The sequence below is a fragment of the Clarias gariepinus genome, chromosome 28 (assembly GCF_024256425.1).
Source record: "Clarias gariepinus isolate MV-2021 ecotype Netherlands chromosome 28, CGAR_prim_01v2, whole genome shotgun sequence".
NCBI lineage: Eukaryota > Metazoa > Chordata > Actinopteri > Siluriformes > Clariidae > Clarias > Clarias gariepinus.
The window spans coordinates 2,243,557-2,264,291 of NC_071127.1; the positions used below are offsets into that span (position 1 = coordinate 2,243,557).

The window sequence follows — 20,735 nt, forward strand, 5'->3', positions numbered from 1 at the left end:
AAGATTGATTGATGGCTACCTCGGTTCAGGTGTGCACTGCATCACCTGACCGAGGTGCCTGCTGGGAAACTGAGTCAGCCAACAAAAACTACAAAATAAAAACAGTGACCTCTAGTGGAGGACACTTACAATACTAAAGAACAAACGGGACTGAAGATATGATGGTCAGCTGCTCATTCTGTTTATTATAATATGTCCTTAGCTGCATTGTAATATTTTCATTACTGGAACTATAGACTAAATATGTGTATGTAGACGTATTGGGGGTATTTTTTTTTTTTACGAAATGAATTTAATAACTCAAAAAACGATTTGCTTATTTTGATGAACGAAATTCAAAGAACCGAGTCACTAAAATGATTCAAACTTCCCATCACTAGGCGATGCCCCAGTGCCGCTTATTGACCGGCGCCGCTACACTCAACATCAGCATCTGCACTTGCATCCTGCCTCTCCTCCATAAGTGACATGAATAAAAAACTTTAATCTTAAAGGAGTTTTTTTTACCTCACAGGAATTGGATTTCCTTTGTGTGAGTGAAACCTTGCTGTCTCCTGGTGAGTCCAGCGCGATCTCTGAACTCCAAGCATTTAAATTCTCCGCGGTCCTCCGGGCGTGGAGGTGGTCTAGCAACTGTTTTTAAATCAAAGTTTGTCTGTAAACAGTTGTTTCTCCCGGTCTTTTTCTCCAGCTTTGAAATAAGCCTTTTTGAGCTGGCCCACTGCGCTGCTGTGTGCTATAGTCTACCTTAAATGACTTTGCTGATTTCTTGGCTGAGTTTATGCCTAGATATGATCAAGTGGTAATTGTTGGGGATTTTAATATTCATGTTTGCTGTCCTGATAACTTAGGTAAAGGACTTTTTAGATTTAGTGGACTCTTTTAACTTTATTCAGTCTGTCAATGGTCCCACTCAGAAATGTGGGCACACATTGGATCTTGTATTGTCTCGTGGCTTATCTGTCCTCAATGTGAAAATTGGGGATGCTGTGTTTTCAGGCCATTTGCGTGTTTTATTTGATTTTGTATCTTTCTCTCAACCTGCTAAATCGCGTGATTCGGTTCGGCACCACCGTGTCTTTAATCCCACCCCCGCAACTCTCTGCGATTTTCACTTGTGATTGGGATTTCCAATCCTCAGCTTCGCTCAGCACTGAGGAGCTAATATTCCAGTTTGATTCTGCCTGTCAAATCGCATTGGATTCGGCTGCTCCCTTAAAAATCAGACGATGTAAGGCTAGATCAGAGCCATGGTTAAATGATAATACTTGTGCTGTTAGAAGGGAATGTAGGAGAGCTGAACGGAGGTGGAAAAAGGACAGGTTACAGGTGTCTTTGGAAATGTTAAGAGGAAGCTGGTGTCATTATCAAAAAGCTGTTAAAGCCGCTAGAACAAATTTTTTTTCTGATCTTATTGTTTCTAACTCTTATGACCCTCGTGTTCTTTTTAACACATTGAACTTAATGTTCTTAATGCTCAGGAACCTGTCCCTCTGAAGGCTTCTATGGAAACCTGTGATGAATTTCTTTATTTTATAGATTAGGTTATACACATCAGGTCCCTTATTTTACCATCTTTTAGTGACCCACCAATTTTAAGACCTTGTATGAATGTGTTCGAGCATTTTGAGCCTGTCTCCCTTACTTTTTTAGAGCATCTGGTTTCCAGTGGTAAGCCATCTGGCTCTCTTTTTGAACAGGCAATTTTGGAAGTGTTTCAGTCTGGGTTTAAAACTCGCCACAGCAATGAGTCTGCTCTTTTAAGAGTTTTTAATTACATTTTTTTAGCAACCGACTCAAGGGACTCTGTACTACTTGTGCTTCTAGATTTAACAGTGGCTTTTGACACCATAGACCATGAGATTCTTTTACTCAGGTTGGAACAGTGGGTGGGCATTACAGGCTCAGCCTTGCAGTGGTTTAGGTCCTACCTCTCTGATAGAACCTTCTGTATTAATATAGATGGTTTCACTGCCAACTCTGCTGCCCTTCCTTGGGGGGTACCACAGGGCTCCATTCTTGGTCCACTTTTATTTTCCTTGTATTTGCTCCTACTCTGAGCTATTTTCCGGAAATATAACGTCTCCTTTCATTTTTATGCAGATGACTGTCAGGTTTATCTGGACTGCCTTGTTGATGTTAAAAGATGGTTGGCTTTTAATTTCTTGAATGTCAATGAGGAAAAGACCGAAGTTATGTCCTTGGCCCCATTTGAGAAAGCCTTGATTACAAATTTGGGTATTAAAATGGATCCTACTCTAAAATTGAATAGTCAAGTAAATGCTGTGGTAAAATCCTGTTTTTTCCATTTGAGGCGAGTACCAAAGATTAAGCCCATATTGTCAAGGCGGGACCTGGAATCGGTTGTCCATGCTTTTATAACCTTTCGTCTTGACTATTTTAATGTTTTATTCTTTGGAATCAGCCACACCACTATGGCTCGCTTACAGTTGGTGCAAAATGCCACAGCTCGTTTTTTTAACTGGTATAGACAGACGAGAGCATATTACCCCAATATTGGCTTTCCTTCACTGGCTTCCAGTGTACTTTCGGATCCGTTTTAAAATTCTTTTATTTGTATTTAAGTGTTTAAATGGTCTTGCTCCAGCCTATCTGGTGGAATTGTTGCACCCATATGTTCCATCTCGGTCTCTCAGGTCTACTGACAAGCTGCTTCGTTAAATTCCAAAAACCTGATGCAAACTTCGAGGTGATCGTGCCTTTTTAGTAGCTGCTCCTCAACTATGGAATGAGTTACCCTTACTCATTCGACAAGCTCCATCAGTGGCTGTTCTTAAATTATGTTTAAAAACTCATTTTTACTTTCTTGCCTTCAACCCAGTGTAAGGCATTTTATTGAGATGTTTTGTGTTTTATATCTTGTTTCTAATTTTATTATCATTATTTTTATTATGACTATTATTAGTCACAATAACATAGTAGTATGTTATTGTGTCGCTATTTTCTTAGTTGTTTCTTTTTCTTGTTACCATCATTTAATTTTTAAAAAAATTTTTTTTTATTTATTTATCAATTTAACATTTTATTATAAAACACCCTGCTGTTGATGGCCTGATTGTTGACTATTGTACAGCACTTTGGTCAGCTTTGTTGTTGTTTTAAAGTGCTTTAGAAATTAAGTGGTCTGGTATGGTATGGTACATGAATTAATTCATGAGAGTGACTGGTTTGGTGTTCCACAGTGTTTGGTTTTAGGCCCACTGCTTTTTCTTCTTTACTGTACATGCTTCCTCTGGGCAACTGATCTGCTGATGACACACAGTTATACAGTACTGTGCAAAATCTTAGGCACCATATTATATGCCTTACCAATTTTGTTATATATATGTTTATCATGGTTGCATAATTATTTACAAAATCATTCAGTATTTCCATATATAACTTAAAAATTAATAAATAAATAACATTACAGGAGAATATATGAATGGCTGTAAAGGGGAAAAAATAGTACTAGAATGATCATTTTTTCAGATTGAAACAAAAAACCTAATGTTTGCTCCTGAGACTTGAATAAAAATAGAAAGGAGCAAGTGTAACAAAGTTACCAGAAGAATTTATATTATCCAGCATGCTCTGTAAAACCTAAGAGCTGTTTTCTTAAAAAGCTTACACAAATCTGTCTAAAACTCCTGTGTCTAAAATTTTAAGCAATGAGTATTCACTCCAAATATTGATTGTTTATTTTATTACTCTTTATTGCTCTTTATAAAAGTTTTTTTTATGCAGAAATGTTTTCAAAAGCATATTTTTGCCTTTGCTATAAAATTGAGGAATGTGTAGAGTGGGCTTTTAGTTAAGCTGTCATGGTTACTTCTGCCAGAGTCCCTGCTTGCACTTTGCACTACATATACTGTACATTCACCTTATACAGTGGTGTGAAAAACTATTTGCCCCCTTCCTGATTTCCTATTCTTTTGCATGTTTGTCACACTTAAATGTTTCTGCTCATCAAAAACCGTTAACTATTAGCTAAAGATAACATAATTGAACACAAAATGCAGTTTTTAAATGAAGGTTTACGTTATTAAGGGAGAAAAAAACTCCAAATCTACATGGCCCTGTGTGAAAAAGTGATTGCCTCCCTTGTTAAAAAATAACTTAACTGTGGTTTATCACACCTGAGTTCAATTTCTGTAGTCACCCCCAGGCCTGATTACTGCCACACCTGTTTCAATCAAAAAATCACTTAAATAGGAGCTACCTGACACAGAGAAGTAGACCAAAAGCACCTCAAAAGCTAGACATCATGCCAAGATCCAAAGAAATTCAGGAACAAATGAGAACGATAGTATTTGAGATCTATCAGTCTGGTAAAGGTTATAAAGCCATTTCTAAAGCTTTGGGACTCCAGCGAACCACAGTGAGAGCCATTATCCACAAATGGCAAAAACATGGAACAGTGGTGAACCTTCCCAGGAGTGGCCGGCCGACCAAAATTACTCCAAGAGCGCAGAGACAACTCATCCAAGAGGCCACAAAAGACCCCAGGACAACATCTAAAGAACTGCAGGCCTCACTTGCCTCAATTAAGGTCAGTGTTCACGACTCCACCATAAGAAAGAGACTGGGCAAAAACGGCCTGCATGGCAGATTTCCAAGGCGCAAACCACTTTTAAGCAAAAAGAACATTAAGGCTCGTCTCAATTTTGCTAAAAAACATCTCAATGATTGCCAAGACTTTTGGGAAAATACCTTGTGGACCGACGAGACAAAAATTTAACTTTTTGGAAGGTGCGTGTCTTGTTACATCTGGCGTAAAAGTAACACAGCATTTCAGAAAAAGAACATCATACCAACAGTAAAATATGGTGGTGGTAGTGTGATGGTCTGGGGTTGTTTTGCTGCTTCAGGACCTGGAAGGCTTGCTGTGATAGATGGAACCATGAATTCTACTGTCTACCAAAAAATCCTGAAGGAGAATGTCCGGCCATCTGTACGTCAACTCAAGCTGAAGCGATCTTGGGTGCTGCAGCAGGACAATGACCCAAAACACACCAGCAAATCCACCTCTGAATGGCTGAACAAAAACAAAATGAAGACTTTGGAGTGGCCTAGTCAAAGTCCTGACCTGAATCCTATTGAGATGTTGTGGCATGACCTTCTCCCTAAATAATAAAAACCATCATTTAAAAACTGCATTTTGTGTTTACTTGTGTTATCTTTGACTAATAGTTAAATGTGTTTGATGATCAGAAACATTTTGTGTGACAAACATGCAAAAGAATAAGAAATCAGGAAGGGGGCAAATAGTTTTTCACACCACTGTATACTCAGCAAAAAAAGAACCGTCCTCTGACTTTCAACTGTTTTTACTTTCAGTAAACTGAATGTGTAAATATTTGTATCAACCCTAAAAGAGTCAACACCATAAGACATAAACTAAAAATGTTTCACAATGTGTCCCTGAATGAAGGGAGGCTCAAAATCAAAAGTACCAGTCAGTATCTGGTGTGGCCACCAGCTGCTTGAAGTACTGCAGTGCATCTCCTCCTAATGGACTGCCTATTGCGGACAGTCTGAGCACTGATGGAGGGATTGTGTGTTCCTGGTGTGACTCGGGCAGTTGTTGTGGCCATCCTGTCACGCAGGTGTGATATTCGGATGTACCGATCCTGTGCAGTAATGAGTTTTCACTCCAAATATTGATTTTTACAACATTATTGTTGAAATACACAGTCCTGAAAAAGGGACGTTTCTTTTTTTGCTGAGTATATATTATGTGACTGTGACCATACCCAACTGATATCTAACTCCTAACTCCTTCTCCCTCTCTCTCTCCCTCTCACTCTTTATCACTCTCTTTCTCTCTGAGGACTTGTGACTGCACTCGCTCAATAGTTCAGGACTAGAATTTCCTAGAGTCTACCGGATCTTTCAGTAACAAACTTGACTAAAATTAAACTTACAGACATAAACTGCTATACTGAACTGCCAGCTGCCTACACGCAGTATGACTGCAGATTTATCCCTGCTATCTGGTATCACCCAAATGAGGATGCATTCCCTGTTGAGATCGGTTCCTCTCAAGGTTTCTTCCGATTGCCATCTCATGGAGTTTTTCCTTGCCATCGGCACCCTTGGCTTGCTCTTAAGGGACTATCTAATTATTTTGAATCATGCACATTCACATTTTATACAAACTTCCATAATTTCTTTTGATTGTAAGAAGCTGCTTTGCCGCAATAACAACTGTTAAAATTGCTATACAAATGAACCACTCCCCGGGTTCTCCGCTCCAAAAGTTCCCCACAACCTCATCTAGGCCCTGCATTGGGCTCCATTCACCTCACAGTAATCTTCCCAGCTCCATTAACATCCCCTAAATGATGAACTGATGTTTATAACAGCGAAAAATCATCTTGCAAAGAGAAAAAAAATATTTGATAATTGATAATCAATCTTAAACCTCCACCACAGCTTCACTATTAGAGAAGGTGATATCTGGGCAATTAGGTTATGTGACTCTCAGTGGAATTATCTTACCCAAATATCTCCAGGTTACAGTGTAAATTCTTCAGGAAAGCACAGAGATGTTTCACTCCTGAATCTCCTAGTATATTATTAGACAGGTGCAGTTCTCTCAGGTGTGAGGGGTTAAATTTTAGAGCTGAAGCCAGAGCAGCACAGCCTTCACCTGAGACACCACAATTAAACAACCTGCAGAAACACAATGACACACTTTTCATCAACAGATATTTGTATTGATATAATATGTTAAAAATAATCTCTGCATGTAAAAGTATTGTATAATTCAATATGTCCTGTTTATTCATGTTAACAGTGTAACCAGAAATTATAAGAATGTGGTAAGACTGACCATTCTGTTAAGACAGAAGAAACACACGGACAATATCAATATTATAACTGTCACAAACACACACACACACACACACACACACACACACACACAAAGTAATTCTCATGTTGGTGTGTCTTCCTTTTTCTTAAACAATTACAAGTTATACTTTACACTAGCCAAAACATTACCACTCTCATTGAGAGTTATTGACCTGAACAGTACTAAGGGTGCAAAAATATTCATGGATTAATTAAACAGTACTTCATTATATTTTAGTAACTTTTAATATTCGCTAATCTCATTGTTAGCCCATTTAATTACTTCTTAAACTGATTTGAGAGTAGATTTTTTCCTAATGACTTATGTATGTGCTGCAAGTTGTACTGTGTAGAAAGTTTCAGCAGCTCTCAGAGTGATGATCTTACCTCAGTGCTTCTACTTTACAGTGAGGATCCTCCAGTACAGCAGAGAGACGCTTCACTCCTGAGTCACCTAGATTATTCTGAGACAGATCAATTGTACCCACACTCAGATGCAGTTCTCTCAGATTGGAGGTTCTGCTGTCAGAGTTTGAGCTGAACACTGAGTCAAGAGCTGTCCAGCTTCTCCATTTCATTGTATGACAATTGATACTGGAGGAAATAAAAGTATATGTAATGAACAAAAGTAAATTAAGGAACATGTCATCAAATTTTTTACTGTTGTTGGTTTTTCGGCTGCTCCCATCGAGCGGTTGCCACAGTGGACCAACTGATCTGCATCTCTATTTGGCACAGGTTTTAAGCCGGATGCCCTTCCTCACGCAACTCTCCCATTTTATCCGGGCTTGAGACTGCCACTGTACCGATGATTGAGGTTTGGGTATTGAACCCCGGCCTTCTGCATGAATCTACCTCTACCTGTCAATGCCCTCCATTAAATCATAATCAAATCAAATCATAATAAACTTAGAAATTTAAGTCCATTTGACACTTGAAAATAAGACTACCTTAAAAGTGAATGCACATTGCTTGTAGTTAAAAGCAAGTTTAAGAAAGGGATTTGCTTATTAACAACATGTGACCTTTAATAGAAATCAGATCCAGACATTAATATAAACATTTTATTTCTAGCCATCAGTTACTGTAGGTGTATTTACTTTCTCACTCTAACTCATTGTCTATACTTTTCTATCCTGTATACTGTACAGCCTATCCCAGGCAACTTAGGGCACGATGTGGGGTACACTCTGAACCAGGATCCAATCAATCACAGAGCACACACATACAGTACACACACCAATTTGGGAATGACAATTAACCTAATCCACATGTCTTTGGAAAGGAATCCAGAGTCCCCTAAGAAAACCGCCCAAGGATGTAGAGAACATGCAAACTGTATGCACCCTGACCACAAGGAAGGAATCAAACCCAGATCTTTAGGGTACAAAGCGACAGTGCTAACCACTAAGCCACTGTATTTATTCATTATACATTAATTTATTGTCATTAACATAATTCTGTATGACCTACTTCAAAAATTTTGATAATACAACATTATACATTATAGTCTTACTTAATATTATATTAATGTCTACTTACATTGCTTTTCTTGATTCTGCAATAACAGGCATCATCTTCAAAAGAACCCAATCTGATACATTGTCTTGAGTGGTATATTTACTCAGGTCAAAATTCTCCAGTTCATGTGCTGATGTCAGTAACACAAACACCAGAGCAGACCACTGAGAAGAAGTGAGTTCACTTTGTTTTCCAGATTTCAGGTATTGTTGGATTTCCTCCACTAGAGAATCATCACCCAGTTCATTCAGACAGTGGAACAGATTGATGGATTTCTCTGTAGGAAGATCTCTACTGATCTGATTTTTAAGGTACTGAACTGTTTCCTCTTTGCTCTCTAAGTTACATTTCATCTGTGTTACAAAGCAATGTAAGAGATCCTGATTGGGCTCAAGTGAGAGACCCAGAAGAAAGCGAAGGAAAATGTCTAGATGTCCAGTCGCACTCTGTAATGCTTGATTGACAGCAGTCTTATGGACATCTGAGAATATAATTTCTCTCAATTCTGAAGACTGTCTCTGTACAAGAACATTTCTCTTTTCCCTCCTGTACATCAGGTGCACATACACAGCTGCAAGATGCTCCTGAACGCTTAGATGAACAAAGCAGTACACTTTACTCTTGTGTAATACCTCAATCTCCTCTCTAAAAATCTGTGTACACACACCTGAGTACACTGCTGCTTCTCTCACATCAATGCCACACTCTCTCAGGTCTTCCTCATAGAAGATTAGGTTGCTTTTTCTCAACTGCTGAAAAGCCAGTTGTCCCAGTTTTAAAAGCATTTCTTCTTCACTCCCATGCTTCTCTGAGTACTTTTCTCTTATGATGTTTATCTGAATGATAAGGAAGTGTGTGTACATTTGAGTCAGAGTCTTGGGGATCTCTCCACTCTCCGCTTCACCCAACATTCTCTCTAGAACAGTGGCTGAAATCCAGCAGAAGACTGGGATGGAGCACATGATGTAAAGGCTTCTTAATGACTTCAGGTGTGTGATGATGTTATTGGCCAGGCTCTGATCACTGATCCTCTTCCTAAAGTACTCCTCCTTCTGTGGGTCATTAAACCCTCGTACCTGTGTCACTCGATCAGTACACTCAGACGGAATTTGATCAGCTGCTGCTGGTCGGGAGGTGATCCAGATGAGAGCAGAGGGAAGCAGATTTCCTTTGATTAGGTTTATCAGCAGCACAGGCACTGATGCTGATTCAGTTACATCACACACACTCACTGTGTTCTGGAAATGCAGAGGGAAACGACACTCGTCCAATCCATCAAAAATAACCAGAACCTTTTCGAAACTGGATATTTTTGTTTCTTTTGTTTCCTTAAAACAGACATGAAGGAGCTCCATCAGACTCAATTTCTGGTCCTTCATCAAATTCAGCTGTCTAAAAGGAAGTGGAAATACAAGGTGGATGTTCTGATTTGCTTTCCCTTCAGCCCAGTCCAGAATAAACTTCTGCACAGAGACTGTTTTTCCAATGCCAGCAACTCCCTTTGTCAGAACAGTTCTAATGGTTTTGTCTTCTTCAGAGGGTTTAAAGATGTCATTGCATTTGATTGGTGTTTCCTCTTTTGTTGTTCTCCTGGACGCTGCCTCGATCTGTCTCACCTCATGTTCTTTATTAACATCTCCACTGTCTCCCTCTGTTATGTAGAGCTCTGTGTAGATTTCCTTCAGCTGTGTTCGGTTTTCCTGGTTTACTATCACATCATTCAAACACTGATATTTTTTCAGCAAATTTAATGTTAACTTTTTCTGAAACTTATTCACAGCAGGTTCTGCAACAGCCTGTAACATAGTGAAGTATAAGGTATGATAGACAGGTCTCATCATTAGACGGTCATTTTAATATCATTATGTGAGTATCACCATCATGGTGTTAGTTAAACCTTTATTATAAAACACTCAGCTTCATGCAGCATTCTCTTACATTATACTTAAGGTTTCTCTTAATTTTTCTGTTAAGAGAAAAAGGAGGAAATATTATGGCCTGATGCACTAAATGTTCCATCCTAAACTGCTTTGAGCAAGTGAGCTGAATGATCTTACACTGGAGGTGTAATTAGCATAGATGATGGTTTTAAGGACCATGTGTTGGTAGGTGCATCTTGTGCCATATGAAAATATGGTGCTAGAATTGGGAAGATGCCACTGAAAAAGGTAGTATAAAGAAGAAAAAGAACTAAAACAGTAGCAAAATTGAAGGATTGCACCTAAACACAGTAAACATGTGATCATCCAGAGTGTAAGCATTGGTGTTACAGGCAAATAAAAAATGCAGCAATGGCAAAAGATCTATGATGCTGTGAACACTGTCAGTTGAGGGAGGCACAGTTACTGAAATTTTAAGGAAGTGCTTTAATGAAATATGAAGTGAGGGGATAATCTCCACCACCTATATTAGAGTTTTATGAAGTTTTTTCTGTGTGATCTCTAAAAATGCGCTCTCTGTGTAAGTCCTGGATGACCAAACCATCTAATAACAATCTGTAAGCCATTTAGAATCAGAACGCACGGAAGCATCAGAGGGTCTTAATAGTCTTAATTGTGATCAATTGATGAATATATAGACTCCGCTATTACACATAAAAATTTAGATTTGATTATATGATGCATTTATGTTTCTAAATTTTAAAATGATGTTTCTGTGCATCAAACAAACAATTGGCAGACTGTGGAATGGGAGGTTGTTTTTCTTATCTTGGTAACAGTGCTTTTGACCGTTCGTAAAATAATCTCTTACATAAAAGAAGAGCAAAAATAGGAAATCATTAGTGAATCCCAGAAATGAGACGGTTTCTTTTTACTTTTTTTACTTTTTACTGCACTCTGTGGATTAGTCGCACATATACATATTGTGCAGATGTAAGAAGCTACATCAAATAGGTCTGAAATTACTTTATTAAATAATTAATTTATTTATTAAAGAACTAATCACTCAAACTGCACCTGGGATCATGGCTGTTACCATCAGTATTGCCATATCAACACTACTTTACTGTTAGTTTATTATTACAACAGCGCTATTAGTAGTAATCATAGTAGTAGTAGTATAACTTTTTACACTCTATTCTCAAAATATATAGTAACTGCTGAAAAATGCTGCTAATGACCCAATGCTTTGTAAAGCAATGTATATTACAACATTTTCCTCAGCAGTGAATTTAAAAGTAAGAACACATTATCTGTATACAGAGATTAAATCTCCATCTTTAAAGTCTGAAGGATCCTCTATCGATACATTGCTCTTCATGGAGACACAGCTGGGTCTGGGTGAATCAGATCTCTTTACCTGGAGTTTACTGCACAGCACAAAGCCAACAAATCAATGCTTTATATAGACTTTACTACTTCACGTTGATTGGTTTTTCTACTGTTATTTTTATTTTTAAATTAAGGAACTTCTAATACAGTTTTAAAATGCTGGGTTTTTCAATTCCATCAACTCCATTATCATAATTGTTGCCTTATTATTTTCTCAAAATATATAGTACATGGATTGAAGTAAATGCTGCTAGTAGTAAAATAATATTATAATCACTACAAACCCCTACCTCTGTACTGAGGAGAATTCTCCATCTTTAAAGTCTGGAGGATCATCTTTAGACACTTCACTCTTCATGGAGACACAGCTGGGTGTTTGTGAATCAGATATCTTTACCTGGATTTTACTGCACAATGCAAAAATAAAGCAGTAATTTATTCAGTCATAAACATCCTGTCTGTCATACATCAATATAGAAAAACTACAATACCAAGCTAACATTGAGAGCAATAATTTAATTAATCTACTTATAGTACAATTCTTTGTCATCCGATCTGAACAAAAGTTTTACACAAGACTCAGATTTTCTCAAACATTTCCCTAGTAGAATCAAAACTTTACTCTTCTTGTTAATATCACTCACTATTAAGTCATAACGGTCAGGCCAAGTGGAAGTTTTTTTATTATTATTACAGGGAACATGCCCAATAGTATTGGGCAAATTAACTGCATTCATGTTCTTATACAAGCAAGCTGGAGTTAATCAAACTAAACAGGGGGCATATGGGTGGTATTAGCTTCAACTATACATGGTGAAGTGGCCTGGGTCTGTCCACAGTGTGCATTTCCTGAGGGAGAACTCTATACAGAGAGATCCAAACCAAACGACCAAATGGCACAATATTAGAAGAATATTAGGTGTGTATCCACTTCTACCATGGCTGATGAACCTATTTCTTGTAGCACACCTGTAGCTTCGTTCAACATTCAAAGCAAAACAAGATTAAGCACTTAAAAGGAACTCGAAAGAGGTGGTGTGTATGCCTTGACTACTTGTCAGTGCAACCACAGGGAGCATGCATCATAATTGTGCTGTGTGATCACACATTTCAGAGTGGCCTTTTATTGTGGGCAGTCTAAGGCACACCTGTGTAATATTCATGCTGTCTAATCAGCACCTTAATATGCCACACCTGTGAGGTGGGATGGATTATCTTGGCAAAAGAGAAGTGCTCACTAACACAGATTTAGACAGATTTGTGAACAATATTTGAGAGTAATGGGTCTTTTGTGTATGTAGAAAATGTTACAGATCTTTGAGTTCAGCTCATGAAAAATGGGAGCAAAAATAAAAGTGTTGCATTTATATTTTTGTTCAGTGTAGTGTACATTATCAATACCACGAATAAAGTTCCTGTGAAATGAATGTGCAGTAGGTCTGATTAGTCTATTTAGTATTTGGTGCAGTATAGTTTGTTCTCTATGTTATTCTGCTGTAAAGGTTTCTTTAAAATTTATGGTCTATTTAGTTTAAAGCTGTATTTTATGCTCTGTATTGGCCAATGTTTTGAGGTTTTATTTATTTATTTATTTATTTATATATTTTCTATGAGAAAGCAAAGAGAAAAAACTTATACGTAGTGCAAATCAGAAATGTACGTAGTTTACAGTGAAGTTCGATATCATTAGGCCGACCTGTAGATGCAGTTTTCCTACAGAGAGGTTTATATAAAATATACACTCATTAACCTTATGCGAATTAGTCTTTATTAAAATTACTCACGTTTGGCTAACAGCCCTTGTTAAATGACAACCGTTTTTTTTTTTTTTTTTACTTTTTCAACCGTTACTCTAAATGGCATTGAGTCGGAGTGACAAACACTTCCACTTCCTCAAAGTAAGATTCATTACAAGTGTTGTGTCATTCAGGAAAGAGTCGACTCTATGTTCTGGTGCATATAATGCATATAAGGACTGTGAGTTTCTTCTCTGCATATAATAGAAGAAATATTTAAATGTTCACATTAACATTGGGAACACAGCATTAAAACACCTCTATATTCCTGTCCTTTTCAGTTAAACACACATGCATCCCGATTAATAACTCAATTTTGGAAAGTAATATTAAATAACACTCACTGATCCTTCACACTCACCCTGAAACACACAGATGGCATATTACCTTTGTTTCAATGATGCTGTTTTACATAGAGATGCACACAAAAACAGACTCAGTACTCAGTACTGACTCATTACTCAGTACTCTGATGAAGTGGATTATGTCCCAGCACTTACGCTTTAAGCCATGCCGTTGATTTGGTTCACCCACACCAACACGATACACAGCCCCACTAACAAGCCAAACACTGAGGATGTTGTGTTAAAGTTGGTTTCCCCATCGAGATGAGGTATCTTAGCCCCACCCCTGTGAAAATAGCGCAGGGAGCGGGCATTCAGAGCAAGGCTTGCCCGCGAGAGGTTATGCGCGTACCACTGAGTTTTTACAGAGCGCAATAAAGGCCAAAAGTGACATTGTTACCATTTTTAATCCCTGAAATTGAATAGACTGAGAATTTCACGTGCCTTGAAAACAAAACATATATTTTTAAATCACTTTAATTCAATTCAATTCAATTTTATTTGTTGCTTTTAACAATTGTCATTGTCGCAAAGCAGCTTTACACAATCAAAAAAATTATTTAAGTTTGTATGGAATGTGAATGTGTATGAATCAAAATGGTCAGATTGTCCCTGGTGAGCAAGCCGTGGGCGACAGTGGCAAGGGAAAACTCCCTGAGATGGTAATAGGAAGAAACCTTGAGAGGAAACAGACTTGGGTTTGATCTACATCATACTGTGTGAGACTGGAAGTTCAGTAGAACAGGAGATGTGTTCAAGTTAAAATGAAGTCTAGTTCATTACTTTAGGCTCAGGTAGACTGTAGGAAACTCCAGTCCTAAACTATCAAACGACTGAAGTCACAGGTCCTCAGAGAACAGCTGTCTGCATCAGCTGAGGACAGGACCGTCTTTGTGGAAAAGTGGAACCGTTCCCAGTCACCATACGCACTCCAGGCAGACCACACAGGGCATCCATGTGACCAGATCTCCAACCAGAAGCAGGACACCAGGACAAGTCAGACAGGTCCAGAGGGCAGAGGTGGCCTGGATCACTGGCAGGTCAGGATCGACATTGACAGAGAGACAGGTAGAGGAAAAGAGAGAGAAGAGGAGAGAGCAGAAGAGAAGGAGAGATGGCAGTTAGATATGATCACAGTCAAACAATGTATAATGTAAATGTACAGTATATTTAGTGTAGAGTGCAAGCAGGGACTCTGGCAGGACTAACTATGACATCATAACTAAAAGGGAGAGCCAGAAGGAAACACAGACATGAGGGCTCCCTGCGAGTTTAGGTTAACTTAAAAATAAAAAATGTAAATCTGTCATATCTGAGCTAGTCAGCTAATTAGGTCTCTTAGTTAGCTAGCTGGTTCGGGTAGAGTTGTGTTGTTAGAGCTGTTGTTAGCGAGTGTTGTAATTTATGTTGTTGCCTGTATGTAGGACCTTGGTCCTGGAGGAACGTTGTTTCGTTTCACTGTGTACTGAACTGTATATGGTTGGAATAACAATTAAAGCCTACTTGACTTGACTTGAGATGTAAAGTGACCAATCACTTCACCGTCAACAAACCTGAGTGATCAATGAGAGTGGAGAGGACAGCATCTAAACATACCAGTTCACCATAATACTCTACGTCCATGAGTCCCCCAGATCTGCTCCTTCACCTAAGGCAAATCTATTTATAAAAATGCTAGATTAAATAAATAGATTTTTAGCCTGGACTTAAACACTGAGACTGTGTCTGAGTCCCGAACACTAATTGGAAGACTATTCTTTAATTTTGGGGCTTTGTAAGAAAAAGCTCCGCCCCCAGCTGTAGTTTTTATAATACGCGGTACTGACAAGCAGCCTGCATCCTTTGATCAAAGTAGGCGTGGCAGATCGTAAGACACTAGCAATTCACTCAGATACTGTGGTGCGAGATCATTTAATGCTTTATATGTCAAAAGTAGTATTTTAAAATCAATGCAAAATTTCACATGGAGACAATGCAGTGAAGATAAGGTGGGTGTGATGTGCTCGTATCTTCTGGTTCTAGTGAGGACTCTCGCTGCTGCATTCTGGATAAGCTCATATAAAACAGTTAATAGTTCATATAGTTGAACAACCAGACAGTAAGGCATTACAATAGTCCAACCTAGAGGTGATAAAAGCATGAACTAGTTTTTCTGCATCGTTTAATGACAATATATTTCTTATTTTGGCAATATTTCTGAGGTGAAAAAATGCTATCCTGGTAATATTATCTACATGAGCTTCAAATGAAAGGCTGGAGTCTATAATCACACCGAGGTCTTTTACTGTTGCACTTGATGCAAAAGCTGCACTAAGGTCGAGTTACACAAGTATAGTGATTCAACCCTGATCAGAGGCCAATAGGAGGTCATTTACTACCTTAACAAGTGCTGTCAAAGTTCAAAGTTCAAAAGAGCTTTATTGGCATGAATGTTAACAGAAGTATTACACTGTTGCCAAAGCGATTAGAAAACATTAATTACATTAATCTGAATTTATAAACATATACAGTATAAACATATTAGATATGAAAGAATATCATATTAGTTAGACATAAACAAAATATCCACCCCCCCAAAAAAAAATATTTATATAATAATAATAATAATGATTAAAAAAATATATATATATACATATACATACATCATGCATATACACATACATACATATATACATACACCTACATACACCTACACACATATACACATACATACATATATGCATAAATAATAAAATATATATATATATATATATATATATATATATATATATATATATATATATATATACACACACACATACACATATACACACATACACACACATTTATATACACACACACATATATCTATATATATATGATATATATATATATATATATATATATACATATATACACATACATTAATAATAAAAAAAACTAAATAAAATAACAACAATAGATAAATAAAATTACATATATACATATATATAATAATAATAAAAAATATATAACATCAATATTAACAACAATAACAACAACTATTTAAACATTACTGATATACAATCATTATTATTATTATTTAATTTTATTATTTTTAGTTAGTTAGGGACATTCAGGTTACACTGTGTCTCACTGTCTCTCAGGCTCTCACACTCAGATACAAATTTTGCAGCGAGGGTAGCAGTGCGGCCTTCTCCTAAAATTATTCTCATTTTTTCATCTTCTGTTAATTTGGAATAATTTGGGATTTTTGCGTGATGATCTCAGTGAAGGTGTTCCTTATATGTTGATATTTTTGGCAGTAAAGAAGGAAGTGCATCTCCGTCTCGACCTCACCGCTCGTACACTGAGCACACAGTCTCTGCTCTCTGGGCAGCCAGGTTCTCCTGTGTCTGCCCGTCTCCACAGCCAGACGGTGCTCACTCAGCCTGTACCTGCTCAGGATCTGTCTCTGCTTTATATCTCTGACGGTGAAGAGATACTCTGCCAATTCATATTCTCTCTTTAGGGCCAGATAGCAGTGTAGTCTGGACTGGGTTTGGGTCTGACTGTCCCAGTGCTCCAGATACACTCTCCTCATCTGATCAGTGATTTGTCTGATTCTGATGAGACTGTGGTGAGCAGTGCTGCTCTGAGACTGCAGTGTGTTAGGGGTTAGTGTGTTAGTGAGTCTCAGGACCAGCTGACAGAGGGGACTGGGTTTAGGGCCGAGCTCTTGGGTTCTCAGTGCTTTGTACTGCAGGGTGTTTTCATTACTCAATTTTAGATGTTCATAGAATTTTACTGCCCTTTTTTGGATGGCTATAATCAGCGGGAATCGGCCTAATTCTGCCCTACATGCGTTAATTGGTGTTTTTCTCTGAACTTTGAGGAGATTTCTACAGAATTCTGCATGTAGGGACTCTGTGCGATGTTTGTCCCAGCGAGTGTAGTCATGTTTACTGAGTGGACCCCAAACCTCACATCCGTATAGCGCAATAGGCGCGATGACGCTATCAAAGATTTTACACCAGATTCTAATTGGAATGTGTGTTTTGTAGAATCTTTTCTTAATTGCATATAGCTCTTCGTGCTTTTTCTTTCAGTGCATTCACTCCCAGATCAAAGCCTCTGGAGGCGCTGAGTTTCAGTCCCAGGTAGTCATAGTGTAACGCTCTAGATCGGTGTTTTCCAGAGTAAACATGTGTCTGTTTTCCTGAGATCTGGCCTTTTTTTGGAAGATGATAATTTTGGTTTTTGTCAGATTGACTGTCAGGGCCCAGTTCTGACAGTACCGCTCCAGCAGGTCTAGGTGCTGCTGCAAGCCGTGTTCAGTAGGAGACAGCAGCACCAGGTCGTCTGCGTAGAGCAGAAATTTGACTTCCGTATTGTTTAGGGTGAGTCCAGGAGCTGCAGATTGTTCCAGTAGCTCTGCTAACTCATTGATGTAAATATTGAACAGCGTTGGACTCAAGCTGCACCCCTGTCTCACCCCGCGCCCTTGAGTGAAGTATTCTGTCCTTTTGTTGTCGAGTTTTATGCTGCATTTGTTGTTCAAATAGATGGACTTGATGATGTCATATACTTTACCCCCTACACCACTTTTTAAAACCTGATAAAATAATCCTGTGTGCCAAATCGAATCAAATGCTTTTTTAAAGTCTACAAAACATGCAAAAATTTTCTTATTGCTTTTTTGGTGAACATGTTGGTTGATTAGGGTGTGTAGGGTGTAAATATGATCAGTGGTGCGATGGTTTGGTAGAAAGCCGATCTGACTCTTACTCAGGACGCTGTGTTCGGTAAGGAAGGCCTGGATCCGGGCGTTGATGATGCAGCAGAACACCTTCCCCAGATTACTGCTCACACAGATGCCCCGGTAGTTGTTAGGGTCTAATTTATCTCCACTCTTATGTATTGGGGATATAAGCCCCCGATTCCATGTGTCAGGAAAACAGCCAGCTTAAAGAACCAGGTTGAAGAGCCTCAACACAGCACTCTTTACTACAGGAGTGCTGTGTTTAAGCATCTCTGTCCTGATGCTGTCTGGACCACATGCCTTCCTGTCTTTAAGGTTTTTCAGTGCGTCAGTCAATTCGTCTAGTGTAATTTGGTAATCAAGCGGGTTTGGGTTATTTTTTATGATGGTTTCTAAATTTTCTAGTATATTTTGGATGACTTTTTGATTTGTTGTAAGACTTTGTGGGGAGATTTCTTTAAAAAGTGATTCAAAATAGGTTGTCCATATTTTTGTATCTTTTATCGATGGGTCCTGCGTGTGTGTCGGGTTCAGGCTGTTCCATTTTTTCCAGAACTGGTTTTCATTGATGGATTCTTCAATTTCTCTTAGTATCTGATGGTAGTGCTGTTGTTTTTTCTTATAAAGTATCTGTTTATAGTTCTTTAGTGTTTCACAGTATTTTGTGTTCAGTTCAGTGTTTTGTGGTATTTTGTGTTTTTGGTTGGACAGCTGTCTGAGCTGTTTTCTTGCAGATTTACACTCCTCATCAAACCATTTTTCTGTGTTGGATTTTTGTTTATGGTGTTTGTTTGTTCTACACAGATTAGCTTTAGTTGCTGATATGTGGTAAATTTTATTTATTTGCTCTACTGCGAGGTTTACACTGGTTTGATTGAGTTGGAACTCGGTTGTTAGGAAGGTGTTAATGAGATTAGTAACCTCTGTAGAACTCATTGCGTTAGAAAGTTCAGACACACTATTTGGGCTCCATTTATAGCCCTGATTAAGGTTCAGTAGTTTGTAGTTTTCTTTTGTATTAATTTGTTGCTGGAATTTTTTTAAGGAAGACATTAATTTGGCAGTGGTCTGATAAGGGTAGCTGTGGTCTGAAAGTGAAGGCACTTATGCAGGAGGGGTCCATGTCAGTGATAGCGTAGTCGACTACACTCGACCCAAGAGCTGAGCAGTAGGTGAACCGACCTAAGGAGTCTCCTGGGATCCTACCGTTAAGCATGTACAGGCCCAGGCCTCGACAGAGCTGCACCAACTCTTTACCGTTCTTATTTACTACAGGATCTGGGTTGACTTTTTCTTTTGTTGTAGGGGTTAAATTGGGAAGTGTGTTAAATATATTCTCTTTTTGGTGAAGATCCGTGGTGTCACTTGCCAAACCTGTCCTGGCGTTAAAGTCTCCACATAGCAGTACATTTCCCTGAGCCTGGAAATGGCATGTTTCTGTGTGGAGGTTGTGAAAAAAGTCTTCACTGTAGTAAGGGGACTCTGCAGGTGGAGTATAGACTGCACAGATAAACAGACTCTTCTCATTGTTCACTACACCTCGTCTAAGCTGAAGCCAAATATGTGTGAGCTCTCTTTTTACAACAGACAGGTAAAGTGTAAGATCATCTTTATACCAAATTATAACTTCACCAGAGTCTCTGCCATGTTTTATGTTGGCTCTTTTAAAGGATGGTAGTATAATTTCTCGGTAGCCTGAGGGACAGTGAGTCTCCGCGTCCGAACGGCACCATGTCTCCAACAATATCAATATCAATATCAATATGGTGTGCGTTTTTTAAAAAGTCTGCATTTAGGGTTTTAGTTCCCAGAATGGAAGAACATAAACCCTAAACATTCCATGAACTTATAGAGAGTGATTTCATTTTTTTTCTTTTAAAATAAGTTAGTGATAGTAGAGACGAAAGAGAGGAATTAGAATATTTAAAATTTGTATATAATTCTGGAACGACATTACTAATAAACATGTATATAGAGGATTTACTTGTATTAGAGATACCCTCCAGTGCCTATACAAGTATTTTACAAATTAGTTGGAGTAGTTGTCGCACCTCTCCAATTTCTGTTGAGTTTGGGTGTGTTTTACCTTGAACTATATCAGCATATGAAAGGTGCTGCAGGGGTGGAAGAGGTTGAGCTTTATTATAAGTTGCCTTCTGCCACAGGGTGTTGCTGAAGCAGGGTTCCTGCCTCTGTGTTGGTCTGGATTCGGTTCTTGCAGTCT

The 20,735-nt window shown here is 38.3% G+C and overlaps 1 protein-coding gene across 1 annotated transcript in view; it reads right to left on the reverse strand.

The window, feature by feature from the left end:
- The window catches only part of LOC128516019 (NACHT, LRR and PYD domains-containing protein 12-like), a 65,754-nt gene that overhangs the window by 14,181 nt on the left and 30,838 nt on the right, over window positions 1-20,735 (reverse strand). The window contains exons 12-13 of the mRNA XM_053490321.1: window positions 7,246-7,347; window positions 6,505-6,678 (exon numbers count right to left, since the gene is read on the reverse strand). Of these exons, the coding sequence (XP_053346296.1) occupies window positions 6,505-6,678; window positions 7,246-7,347 (276 nt within the window). The remainder of the gene's footprint in view (window positions 1-6,504; window positions 6,679-7,245; window positions 7,348-20,735) is intronic.